Source organism: Rhagoletis pomonella, unplaced genomic scaffold, assembly GCF_013731165.1.
Source record: "Rhagoletis pomonella isolate Grant_MI unplaced genomic scaffold, Rhpom_1.0 Rhpom_scaffold_00005, whole genome shotgun sequence".
NCBI lineage: Eukaryota > Metazoa > Arthropoda > Insecta > Diptera > Tephritidae > Rhagoletis > Rhagoletis pomonella.
In genome coordinates, this window is record NW_023458559.1 from 42,669,496 (window position 1) to 42,683,849 (window position 14,354).

Below are 14,354 nucleotides of genomic sequence, written 5' to 3' on the forward strand. Positions count from 1 at the left end.
TATTTTATTGTTGTAAGCTGAATAAAATATATAACCAGATAACCCGATAAAAAGGCAAGTGTGAACAACCACAATGAGATTCATCTCCGAAAATTTTCTTTCGCATTCATAACCAGATAACCAGATAACCCGATAACCAGGCAAGTGTGAACAATCTTATTATAAATTTTTCTGGTGGAAAGTTTGTTTTAAATACTATTTAGAGATTGAGCTGATTTACAAGCGCTCCGTGCCAATGCTTTACAATTACAATGTATATACAATGGGTCGTATGAAAGAAACTTGATCAAATGCTTTTTCTTAAAATTTCGACCGTTTCCTCAATTTGTTCAAATAAATTTAAGTGGAGGGTATACAATTTTAAGAAAAAGCAATTGCTTAGTTTTTTTGCATACGGCCCAATAATGTTATGAATTGAAAAACTACCTGTAATGTGTATATATATATACCCTGCAAAAAAATGCGACTAATCCGGAATGACTCCGGGAGCATTCGCAAAGGAACATGCGACTAATACCACTTTTGATCTCTTTATATGGAATGAACTGTTCGCTTTTGTTCGAGCATGTCCGACGAAGAGACTAATTGTTCCACTTTATACCCGAACGGGTATAAAAGGCGACTAGTCACTTTAAAAAAATTAAAATAAAAATTTGCGCCAGCCGCGATTCGACCCAAGGTGCTCAGGTTTGTTAAGCGAATACTCTCTTTATGTACCAACGCCGCACATAAAATTTCATTGACTAAGTTCGTACATATCATTAAATCGTTAATAGTACCCGTTAGAGATGAGTCGAGGACTAATTGATCTCCAATTATACCCGTAAGGGATTAGTCGAGAGTAATTGATCCCCATTAGTACCCGTATGAGACTAGTTGCGACTAATTAATGCCCAATTGTACCCGATTGCGAATAATTTCGGAATACTCTCTTTAGAGATTAGTCGCACAATTTTTTGCAGGGTATTTACTGATATACATTTACATAGATATATGAATGCAAATAATGCGTAAGTATAGAAAATATGTTAATCTGCCCCGAAAATTTCGTTTTTACTCCGATTTTTCGTGTCATTTACTCCTGAATCGAGTTTCAGTAGTCCGAACGCTGGTTATGGCTTATGTAACCGCTCATTGGCTATTTGGTTGGCACTCTTCGAGATTAGGAATATTCTCATATGAATTTTTTGTAGAAGTTGCCGAGTTGAAGAAGGGGCAGAAACAGTCGAACAATTCTTCTGCAGTTGCCCAACCTCAGCTCAGAGCAAAGCAGGCGTTTTAGGTAAACACATCTTTAGCTCTCTTACGAAACTAGGCTAAGCCACTGTTCCTGGATCCCATTAATATTGTGTATGTTGATGAGGTCTTTGGTCGTCCCACTTTCTACATGCATAGCTCAATGGCATGAACCTCAGCCTGAACGACAGAGTAAAACCTCTCCTTCGAAGCCACAGTCCTCCTTGGTACCATAAGCATACCAGATGTTTCTACCATTCCGGGATTCTATTCACTTATTTCTACTCCCTTGAAAAAGCCTTAAAGTTTTGTACGGTGTTAAACTTCGGATAGCGCATATTCCCAAAATTAATGCGCAGTTTTTCCTTCGGTGTATTGGCTTCATGCCCGCCATATTTTCCCTTGAGATAATTCTGGTGGTAAATAGTTCAGATTCTTCCTCATTACGATATGTAGAGCAGACTGGTTTAGAAGCGTCTCAAGAGCCGCTGCACTGCTATTGCCTATGCAGACTAGTCGTCGAAGTTTGCTGAGCTTGACCTGTGTGGTCCTCATTTCCGTTTTCTTCCACCAGGCGATCGCGGCGTATGAGCAATTCCTTGTCATGACTATCAGCTTCAACGATAGACCTGATAGAGCTTCGTATTGGTTACATATTAGAAACACTTATTTCACAATATTTGGCAGGTAAAAGGATAATCTCTTTTAAATTCCAGCTATGCCACTTACCTGCTCCTTGCCGCTGTATTTGATTATTTCAGCCGGTAGAGCATCCGCTCTTCCGAATTTACAGTTTTTAATCGAGCTTTCATGACTACATGGTGCAGTATCAATTCTTCTATCTTTAAATGGGTGCCTTGTACTCTTTAATATTTCCACTACCATTTCCACTACCTTCCTTTTTTTAACATATTTTGAGTACACCCTGGACGTCAGCCACCAAGTCGCGTTTTTATTAGTTCAGTTTATTTCTCTCTTTTTCTCGCCATATCCTTAAAGCATGCCCTGTAGTCGAGTGGTTAGAGGAATGCATTACCACCCGGAAGGAACCATGCTATATCCATGGCTCGATCCCTGGGATTCGAACAGCATGCAAAAGAGTTATTTCTAATCGAGATCGCCTCTGGCTGGCAATGGCAAATCCCAGACAATAGTTTTGCAATGATTCGGATTGTGATAAGTCAATCAACCGACAAAACGAACGATAAATCCGAAACCGGAATTGGGCTTCTTTACGCGACATCTTTAGCAAACGTCACAAGGTCCATAATAGTGTTACCTTATCCCGCCAGGTTTCACAAGGACATCAACACACCAGACAGATGCATTTTCCCTATTAACCGTCCGTACGATCCCGATACATGGCGCGGTGACTTTCAAAAATAAATTGCCTCATCCGATGCTGGTTTTCCTTCACATTACAAGTTTTTTTTTACGCTGCGGACTCCAAACCTAATGAACAACCAGTTCCTGGGTTAACTTTTATTGAAGACGACACGTTTATGTACATATGTATGTAGCCTGCGCTTGCCCGAAGATGAACGCCATCTAGCAGCCGAATCAATTCGTCAGAGTTACTCAACTGCAGCCCCCTTCTTACTGTCGTGACTCAAGGCTAAACATGGGTGCGTTACTGCATTTCATACAAGTGCTGTTCACGTTTCCCATGGTGCACAAAATATCTCTAATCGGGAAACTTTAGTGGCATTCCCAGAAGCTGTATTCTACTACCCCTTATTCCCTTCCAGTAAGTACAGATAGACACTAAATTGCAACATACGGTGGCAGGCGAACAAATACGAGCGCGAAATTTTAACATGTTTTGCCTATTTTTCTTTCAACGATAAGCCCAAGCTACTTCCAACTTTCACTTTGTTATACTGAAATTTAATGAGCTACAGGGCTGCATATCAAAATTTTTGAACAAATTCTCAAATTCTGACCTACATGGTCTTTGCTAGTTAATGAGCTAACTTACTTAGGAAAATAATAAATATTTAATAAATAAACAAAAAACTTGCCAAAACTTTTTAAAAAATCGCGTCCCTATTTGTTTCCCGCCACTGTATGTACAACTTTATGTTTGGTGTTAAGTCGATTTGTTTCGATAGTTTTAGGTACGATATCCCACAATTCCTTTTTCTTTTGACCAACACTTTTGTCTCTCTTTTATTTTGACAGCAAACAATTTTGACTAGCGAACTGAATACACATCTAAAAACATACATACCTACATATACACATAATAAGGCTTATACTATCCGAGTATTCGGATATGCGGATATTCGTGTATATGGACAAAATCCGGATATCCGGTTAATATCCATTTTATTTTGTCATCCGTATATCCGGTTGATATCCGCTATATTTTGTTATCCGAATATTCGGTTAATATCAGTTAAATTTTGTTATCCGGATATCCGGTTAATATCTGGATATTTGGATTTTTTAGTCAGGTATTCAAATAACCGGATTATTCGGATATGCAAAAAATCCGGGAAGAACTTCCAGCCCTAGTAAATAATTTGCTTTTAAATTTTAGCTAAAGCGTTCAACTGCTCGGCCACGCTTCATCGCCTTTTTACCACAAGTGAAGCTTAATTTAATCGCTTGCATTTGCAGAATACTCAAACAAAGCAAACGGTGCAATAATCAGTGTCAGCAGTGCATCACAAACAGCGAATGCACTCTCTGCCACGTGTCTCTTTTACGAGCAAGAGCTGTTGTTCAAAGTGCATACTCGTTGCAATTAACATCACTCATACGACAAAGGTGCCCTGTATTTTAATATGAAGAACATACATATGTAATAATGTATGAAGTATTCAAAGTGTTGCAGTCTAATGTTTTCTGATGAGAAATTTCCAGCTGACGTATGTTCAATGTTAGTCTCAGGTTCTTCTTCATCAATGCAGCTTCTGCTACATGAATTTGGCTGTGTTACATGTACTTAAGTGTTCCCACTTTGTGTGTGCTTCTTTTAGAAAAGATTCCCTAAAGCTGAGGTTGCACGCAGCGAGCGCCATGTCTATCCTGTTGTTGTTGTTGTAGCGGCTACTAAACCCCGCTCGTGTCAGCTCATCCATCAACTTTGTCGTCTTTTTCAGCTAAGGAGATGCCCAGGAAGTGCACGACTGCGAAGAGGTGCCGTGCGGCATGTGGCGACTCTCTGCATGCCGGGCACTGGTTGGGCACATCCTCATATATTCTGCTCAGGTATAAGTTTAGCCTGCTGCAATAGCCAGAGCGAAGTTGGGCTATTGTGGTGCGGGTCCCCCGAGGCAGACAATGTTCTGTCCCATCCACGTCAGGTGATTGTGTGCCCAGAACGGCATTCACAGGTCGAGAGTCTACATAACTCGAGACCGACTCCCTGTGAATGTCGTTCAAGACCTGTCTGTATGCAGTTGGACCAACGGTTGTTTATTGAACCTCTCCTTTATGGGGAACATCTAGGCCTCCTCGTGTAGGTGATGTTAGGGCGACATCATAGGGCATCCGGTCGCTGTCCGAAGTGCCGTGTTTTGGCAGGTCTGTAGCTTCATCCACCGGAGAGCATACTGTCGAAGGTGACTCCAAGGATTAATGTTTCACCATCGACGTGAATACCCAGTTGAAGTCTGACCCTCTGCGTCCAGGTGGTGAATAAAGTTGCGGCGAAGAAGCGAGAAAGCTCGGCGAGATAACCGTTTACTTTCGAGCACAAGTCATCAATTCCATTCCCAGACGCCATTATCGAACAGTCGTCAGCGTAAGAGACAATGGAGACGCCCTCTAGTGGTTGACGGAGCTTTGAAATATAGTAATTAAACAATACCACCCTGTTGGACCCCCTGTTTAATTTTTCTCGGTTTGCTAGTTTTGTCTCTAAATATTACTGTCGAATGACGACCACTCAGATAATTCGCCGACCACCGTTTAAGTCCCTGAGGGACTTCCAGGGCGGTGAAAGTACTGCGGAAGTACCCTTTCATGCTTCTCGTTTGCTGGTGAATTGCAATCTCCTGGTACTACGGTGTTCTATTATTCGCTTTTTTTATTAACCGGTTTCGAGTTATTCGAAAAACGGCATTTTTGAAAAAACCGATTCGAAATTTTTATATTAAGAAAAAAAAAAAAACCCGATAAACCGGGTTTATTGTACTTGTGTGAAAAGTTTACATTTCAATCTTTTTTGATATTTTTTTTACATAGCATTTTTTCTGATTTTTTCGAATTTGAGTAGCGCTCTTGCCGCCATAACCGACCGCTTTGAGGGGCCTACTGCCAATCGGTAGGTCCATGGTTCCATTCTTGATTCCAGTATAATAAAAAAAAGTGTTTTTTTTTCTAGTAGCGGGGGCTTCTCGGCAGGCAATTGCAAACCTCCAAGTGTACGAAAAAGCTTCTGAAGAAAACTGTGTAACAAACTCAAGACGCACAATAAAAATTAGAGAAGCTTTGTCAAACACGTAGAAAATGTGTGAGCGCCAAACATAAAAAATTTATGAACATTTTCTAGTTCTATTTTCAATAAAGTAAAATAAATTTTTTGTGAGTTTTAAGATGCTCGCATGTACTAAATAAAACAGGTAAAAACCCCGCCTGCCTAGTCCTCCGTCTATCCTATTGAGTATCAAGCTTTGATCCATCAGTGTAGAACCAAATCGAATTTACATCCCCTAAGACTGTTCATGACCATGATTCTCTACTTGGTATCTTTATATGATACCTTTTACTGAAATTGAGCGTTGCTACGCAGTAGTCCGTAAGGTTGGGCCAGCTTTGGTTTGGTTTTAGTTCCGGCAGTCTTTAGGCAGCATTTTCGGCGCATTGCTTGCCTATTAAATTTATTGGTAATCTTTGCAGGTTGGCAGTATGAGAACGACCGTATTTTTTCTGGTAACCAAACGACTACGCTATAGAGAATTATAGGTCTGGCTTCCATAGTTAATCTCCTGTACCAGACTCGAGGTCATACAAGACTTTTGACCAATAGCTATAGCTATAGGCTGCCTGGCGCTTTTTGGCTATTGTAGCCTTCCGCGCCCTTTTCTGTGCGTTTTTCATCCAGTTCAGCTTTGTATCGCTTATACAAAGCCACCTTTCAGATTCGCTTAAATTAGGCGTTGTGTTTGCTAACTTCCTCGTAAAAAGTACCAGGTCTGTTTTAGTTGGACTGGCTCCTAATCCTTTCTCTTTGGCCCAATCCATGACATCTGCTAGATTTACCTGCATTATGTCACACAGAGCTTCTGGTAATTAGATACTCTCGGACCAGTGATCGAACCCAGGTTCAACGAAGTCGTGGTACGCACCTGTGACCAATCAGCCACAGCTTCTTGCATCAAGTTAAACTCAAGCGGTTCGTCTCATTTTGCTCTCTCCCGTCTCAGCTATCGAACAGCACGCACAATTGCAGTGTAGGGTGTGCGTACGCAAACAGGCGCAAGTACCCATGTAAATATGCGTTCGCATACATTCACCCAACGGATTACAACAAGTCACCTTGTTCGTTAGTTTAAACCCCAAACACAACAAATACAAAAAACATAACAAACATACACACACACACACATACCTACATACATACAAATGTGTATGCGCAACCATGCGATTTTCCTAATTTACATTTTAAACACTTACAAGTGGCTACTATCCGACGCGACGTGACGCGGCGCTGCAACCGCCACCACCACCACTATCATTACATATCATACCACAGCCATTGCCGCGCTGACTTTCTTCCTTCGACTTGTGCCACTAATTAGGTCCCACTCAAGCGCCCTACCGGCTAAACACGCGCGCTTGCTCGCTACCCGAGTCAACTCACTCAATGTGGATATTGAGTTTGAGTCGGTTTATGGCTTGCTTGCTTGGCTAGTTGGTTGAGTGGCCACTGAGCGGCAGTGGCGGCGGTGGCGGCAGCGGCGGCGGAACCTGCCCCTTCATGATTAGTATTCGTTACGGACGCGCCACGAGTTAACACCTCGACGTAACAACTCGGATAACTGCCGAAGCAAAGTGAAAACGAGTGAACGAGAAAAATAAGCGAAAAACGAGCGCGTAACCGACGGCGCGCAAAAAGGCAGTTATTTGATTTTTTCATTGTTGCTGCTAAAGTGCGAAATGCGCGCAGGAACCGGAAGTGGCGGTAGGCTATAGCGATTTCGAAAATATTCTTTTTTGGTGGCGAATTTGTGCAGGATATTCAAGGCGCGTGACCGCACAACACCGTCGGTATATTTTAACGGAGCAAAATAATTTATTTTTTCTACGTGTTTTGATAAAATATTCAAAAAAAAAAAAAGAAACGCTTTAAATATGTCGCTATCTATTGCTTGAGAGCGCGCGCAAATTTTTTGTGTATATTCCGCCGTCGCCAGTTCACCTGCCTCCATCAAATGTGCTCCTCAAATGTAGCTAACACTGTGCAAGAAAGTAGTTTGTTGAATAGTGCTCGAGTGGGCATGGAATCGCAGCCACAACTTTCACAGCAGAAACAACATTCGCATCAACAACAATCGCAAAACATATCTGTGATGCCAGTAATGGCGGCCGGCTCTTTGCCACCAACCAGCGGCGGTGTTACAACGCTTCCGCTTCCTCCAATGCAGTCACATGTTCCTACTATACCCGGTTTGGCGGCTCATGGTATCGGTCAACCGCCGGCGGTACCACCGCCACCGCTGCCACATGCAGCGCCCGCTGTGCCGCTTTCACCAACAGGTAAGTGGAAACAGTTTCATTGAGTGCAAAATGGTCGATATATAAAAAATATTAAAAGAGGAGTTTATATAAAAAAGAGTAACCGACGCTTCATGGCAAACAAAATAAGCAATGACATTATTTTTAAATTTGCCATCCATTATATAATTAGTGTGCATTCGTATATATAAATGTGGCTAAACCATCCATAAGTAAGTCTATATACCTAGGTTTTCCGCTTTCATTTCCCCCTTCCCATCCCTTCATGACAAAGCCACTGATATTTTGTACCTGCTTAAAGTTTGGCAGACTACTAATGAAGATGCCGTAGAGATGACTCTTGTCTTTGTGCTCGGTCTCGGAAGGACATGCGGCCACACTCCCAATATCGTCGCTGCGAAATTTCCATTGGACCGCTTTATGGACGACTAATACACATACAGGATTCTGAAAGCGGCTCTAAGTAGGGAAATCCAAATCTGCTATATAAAAAAAGGACATAATAAAACCATTTCGAGTAGTGGAGGCACGCCCCAGACTACTCTTAAAGCTAGCTTTTCTATTCGGGGGAAACCCTAATCTGACGGCGGCCAAATCGTCTACCGCTGTTAGTCAGGGCGCAGCATATGTATCCAGGTGAAAGGGGTTATCAAATGCGGAACTCACTACTTCGAGCTGCGGTGGTGCCCAAAAATCGACATCAGGCGCCACCAAAATCTTTGGCGAAATCAAATGTCCTTCCCGGGAGTAGTACAAAAAAGGTAACGCGTTGCGCTTAAACGAAACGATGTACCATACGCACGAATGTCTAAGATGCACAATCGAACTCACGGGTTGGTTGGCAGTAGAGGAGTTTGTCCAGACACCTGATTCTAGTCTTGCACAGTGGAGAACAATTGCAGCGCCGGCAAAGAGTATTGTGTGTTTATAGACTCCTAAAGAATCTGTAGGATTGCAGCTCTTTCCACCAACTGTTTGCCGCATTTTTCCAGTGCTGAGAGATGCAACCCTTGATATAGCTCAGAGGCACAAGAACATCTTCTGTTTTTGCCATTTTTGTTGTCATGTAAAGTACTTTTCTTAATAAAGAGATCAATCGGTGGCAAATGACAGAAGACATTCAATGCTTCCGTTCGACATGAACTGATCGCCACCGTTATCACAATGCAAGCTGAATCTTGTACCCTTGCCTACCATTATCTGTATACATATAAATAGTTCGTCTCTACGGCGTTCCATCAAACCAGCGAACCGTATGGAATAATTGGGCAAATCACCGCCTAATACATCCATAGCATAAGATCAGGGCGTAGACCCCACCTCTTATCTAGCATTTTCTTGCCGGAAAGAGGACATCATATGGCTTTTTGACTTGGATAGAACACCATTTTACTATTTTATTTTGGTATGAGAATGATTCTATAATACTTAGCGCAAGGGGTAACCGCAAAAATATACCCATTTAAGGAGAGTAGGTTAAAATTAAGAATCCTTTTCCTTGTATTGAATAATAGTAATTCGGTCTTCGAGGGATTTACGTTGAGTCCGAAGCTATCTGTCTAAGAATCCAATACTCCTAGTGCTCCTTGAAGCATGCCGCTTATCATATCCGCTTATCACAACTCTCGTCCAGTGGCGTCTGTGTGTCAGATTCGGGTACGACAAGGTAAATATCATTTCCTTAAAAAATAGACATCGGACGTCAAAGACGTTTAGCTAAATCACTACACAGCAAAATTCCATTACACTTGGTAACGAAGTAAAGAGCATCACGATGTCATCTCCCGATAAGAATGGAAACGGATGCCGTCTGTAATCTCTGTAGTATTGTAATAAAGGAAACTCCACATCACCCCTACGATTCGAAAGTCCCAGATGGCTCTGCAAGCTACATATATAAGTAATGATTGCGCCGACGAGTGTCCTTTATCGGAGTAACTTGGCAGTGAGTTAAGCTAAAAACAATGCAGAAGGACCCTTCGTACATCGTGATTTTTCTGGATTTCTGGCGAACTCCCAACCAGAGAGAATAAGAAAATCATAGGCGGGTTGTAAAGTTCGTGAAGGCCGTGGACACCTATAGATGAACGCTAATATTACTTATTTCTCCGAGTATAAATATGGAGATTTCCAGACACGCGCTCCTAACCTAAACCTTTGAAAAGAAAATATTCAAGGCCCACCAAGCCGTTGACAGAGATGAAGGTGTATAGCTCCAGAAGCTTTGGGAGATTAGAAAAAGGAAGAATCCAACATGAACATGTTGGTTGGGCCGACTCTATCGGACGCCGTATATAAATCCATATGTATGTACATTAGGATGCATCACCAAAAAGGTTGCAGTTTTTAACCGGAATTATAAAATCTATTATATTCTATGACTTCTGCCGAAATATTTCGACAAAATATTAAGATTTGCGTGAGCTAGACCGATATGAAAATACCTCCCAAAAAACTCATTATTTTGATTCCGATGATAAAATTTTTAAACAGACATTTCAAAGCTAAAATCATCTGAGATAAATTTCTAGAAAAAAATATTTTTAAAAATAATTTTTCTTATAAAAGATATCGTAAATCGTAGTATTGCTCCGAAATATTTTGGCGAAAGTCTTAAAATATAATAGTTGGTACCTATTTTTTTTTTTATATATGAAGAGTGATCCACCCTACTGTACATGCACAGCATTTTTAATCAGTACTCCATCTTTTTTATTACAAATTTTATTACTCTTATATAAATCAGCCAATTTATAGCCAGACTTCAGTCCAATTAAATGTATTTGAATTTTAAAAGTTGCTGATGTGTTTATGGGTTTGCAATTTTTTATACAATATTTAAATGAACGTATCGAGCCGGATAATAACACAAACGCATATACATACATATGTATGCATGTCTGCTATACATCGAATTATTATTTATTACATTTTACATAAGAGCATATGGCTAGTTTGCTGGAAAAGCGGCGTAGTCCAAAACCACTTTTCTCTTTGTTTTAGATTAAATATTAAACCGGCTTCTTTTTTCGAAGAATTTCATCAGATATTCGCAGCTGTAGAAGATTACTTGGAGTTTATTAAAAAGTGGTAGGACAATTTTTTGCAGTATCCTTAGCTCCCAAACTTAGAGAGCATAAGCCATAATCCAACGAGTTGTTTTTGCCTTTGACTCCACGTGCTTTAATGCCGGAGCTAGCTTACAAGGAGTTTTACCGAAATGAGTAAGCCTTTTATCGAACTATAATCCTCAAATATTTACCCTCGTCAGAGTATTAATTTAAATCATTTAGACAGACCCGGGAATCGATGATGGATGTGAGTAGCTCTAAAAAAGTGTTGCTATAAACGTTCTCCATCGTTCAACTTGCTCACGCAAGCAGAGAGTAAAAATACTCCCGCTGAAAAGCTGTCCTCGACAGAGAAAAATCACTATAAGTTCTACAGCTCCAGAAGTGTCAGCGGGCTTGAGGGCAAAAAAGTTAGCGTTCGGAAGTGTACCATAGAACATGGAATCCTGGATGGATGGCCATTGGCTGCAGCGACGCTGAAATAGCAGAGTGACTTTGTAAGGTGACCTTCCTCTTACAATTTTGGAAAACCACGTCAATTAAGATAGCAGAAACAACCAAAGTGCTTTAACCAATAGTTTAAGTGGGATACTTTCCGGAGCCAGCCGTACCATCATTGACAGTATCCTCGGCCTTATCGAAGTTCAAATTGTGGAATTTTAGGTAGGCCGAGACGAACTACCGCTGAGCTTTCGACACATTTCTTGCCAAGACTTTTAATAGGCTAGGCTTTGAAAGGCTCCGAATACATATACTAGAGAAATCGAGATGCTCCAAAGCACCTATAATGTACAATACAGATGCGGCTGCCGAAGAGAAGTAAGTAGCCTTGTTGTTCAAAACACTTTGAAGATTGTGGAACAACTCACAAGCGTGGAAAGGAAGTTAAGCTTTCGGAGCCAGATGCTGATGAGCGATCATCGTTCACAGAGTTTGCGCACGGTCCGAGAATAGGATGCAACTTGTTGCTCGCTAAGGGTCCTCGTGGCATAAAATTAACTGACCGCGCATTGAAGGCAAGAACGGAGGGAGCTATCAAAAGAAAGAAAATGGTACTATTTAGTGAGCAGAAACGAGGACTGAAAATTTATAAAACATAACCAAAAGTATAAAGAGGAGTGGAGGAGGAGGAGGCAAGCACCCAAACAAGACATCCTAGGTGATGTAATGTGGGCCTACATTAGCCCTAAGCAGCCACAGACATTCTGTGCTAGAGCTCTCCGACGTCGCCTCTTTAATGGCCAGAAGGACTAAAGTGCAAAGTCAATGGGGATTGTATGAATCGCCTCACTGGTGCATAAATTGTCTCACTAATGTGGAATTTTGGAGCGGTAAAAACCTTCAAGCAAACTTTCGTTTAAGTGGTGCACTTTAAAGGGTCATACCGTGTCAAATTTGCTATGAAGACCACCCCGTTTCGACTTTGTGCCACATTCGGTGTCATTAACCGACTTCGAAATAAGTAGGGGGTTATTAATTCGTTGGAATATTTTTTCTCCTTTTTTTCATTTTCGTTTATTTAGCATCCAGTACTTTGTTCCGCCAGAGAAACTTGCTTTCGCCAAAATAGAATCGAAAGTTACGCTACATTATCTAATTCGTTGAAGTAATTCAGTTGGAGTTAACAGCAAATCTGTTCTTCCTTTCACTATGGCTCTGTAACAGGGACATGTCAGTTGATGACCGAGATACTGAGCATAATTCTATTTTACATTCCTTAACTAGCATAGATTTGGTTCTACGGTCACGCTATAGCGAGACTGTCAGATTACATCCTTGGCTCTTGGATGAGGGCAACGTCAGATGCGCCGGTACCGAGGCGAACCACAAGATTCGCCGACGCGGGTTTAGAATGGAGAAGGGTTATCTGGATCAGCTTCATGTGAAACTATCCGCTCAACCTTCATCGTCGTGACATATACGTCCACCTTCTCGACTTCCTCACCGTCAGTGTCATTGGCGAAGATAATAGCGGCCCACACCAACACCGTTCTCGGAGTCAGTTTAATATTGGCTTCTAGGCAACCCCTCTTCACCAGCACTGCGAAAGCCGGCTTTGTCGCTCTCCTCACTAAATTTCAAAACTGGCTCGTCGCTACGGTATATCCGAATGGTTGCGTCAATAAGCCCGAATCTGACTAGCCATTTTTTCTGCGCCAGTGGGGCACGCGATTCCGAATTAAAGATCAGCAACAGCTGCCTTTTTCCTTCTATCGGCTCTTCGAATTTCCAACCTTTCAGTTGTGAGTTGGTAGATCGCTATTACTAGATCTGAGGATCTGCTAAATTTCTTCCGGCACCGCTAGCTTGGTCTGGATCCAAACCCGAGCTCTAGGTTTACTAGAAACCTCTTCCTTGCTGATAACCTTAAGTTTTTCCCTCGGCCAAACCTCACCTACTTTGACAACCGCCAACCGATAGAACTGGGCTGACCTATGATAATCGCAGGCGATGAATTTTGCTCTCCCCTGATACCAGCCAGCATCATGGCTGAGGTGAGGAGTTCTAGGTTTTCCTCCATTGCTTGGAGATAGATTTCGGCTATGGGTAGACCCACCTCCATTTCTCTTTAGGGATAGTTTTTCCTTCCTCTTCCCATTCTGTCGATGATGGCCAGTACCTCACCGCTACTTTTAACAACGTCCCTGAAAGAGAGATATTCTTGGCCACCTGTTTTAGGTCTTTTGGTGACACTTTCGCCTGGTTGTTCAGCAGATCGTTGCCTATTTGGGGCAGTACACGCCGGTTTGCCCAAGCTGGATAATAGCACTTTCGCCAAATTCCACAGACCTAACCCGTTTTTCCATTAGTTGCTCTACTGCAAAGTCTCCAATCCTAGACAGGACACTAGTGGCTGGGTTGCTATCGTAATAGGCCTGCTTCGATAGCGGGCACTTTTAGCCTTCACCCTTGGCCCTAGGCGGATCTGACCAAGTAGCTGCAGCCATCAAACGATTAGAGGCCTCCGCTAGACTCCCCCACCCCCACGTGGCCTTCTGCGTTGCTCGTGTTAGGGTCCGCGCCGTTGCTTGAGCCCCCGCTATCCCCTGTCAATAGTGGTCTGAACTCCGCCCTGCCCGAAGCTATCGGTTTTTTGGAGGACTTTGCTCCTTGTTTAGTATTTTTGTTACAAATTTAAATCATTTATGGTCCCACGAGTGTCGTACAATGAAGGTCCGCCTGCACAGATTTCCTTGTGCACAGGTAAGGATAGATAGAAGCGGAGGTCGTTAGTTATTAGTCTGGATTCCCAGTGAGGCTGAATATCAGCACGGGTCGTCACACCTTGTTCCAACACAGAACTTTGTGACTCTTGGCTTTCGGGCAGCTGTTATTGGTTAAAAATGTTTTTTTTTTTTT

General features: G+C 42.0%; 1 protein-coding gene across 1 annotated transcript in view; it reads left to right on the forward strand.

Annotated features, from left to right (window-relative positions):
- The first annotated feature begins 7,189 nt into the window (after window positions 1-7,189).
- LOC118738961 (paired box protein Pax-6-like) overlaps window positions 7,190-14,354 on the forward strand; it is a 72,434-nt gene continuing 65,269 nt past the window's right edge. The window contains exon 1 of the mRNA XM_036470024.1: window positions 7,190-7,944. Coding sequence (XP_036325917.1) covers window positions 7,620-7,944 — 325 coding nt within the window. The 5' untranslated portion in view covers window positions 7,190-7,619. The remainder of the gene's footprint in view (window positions 7,945-14,354) is intronic.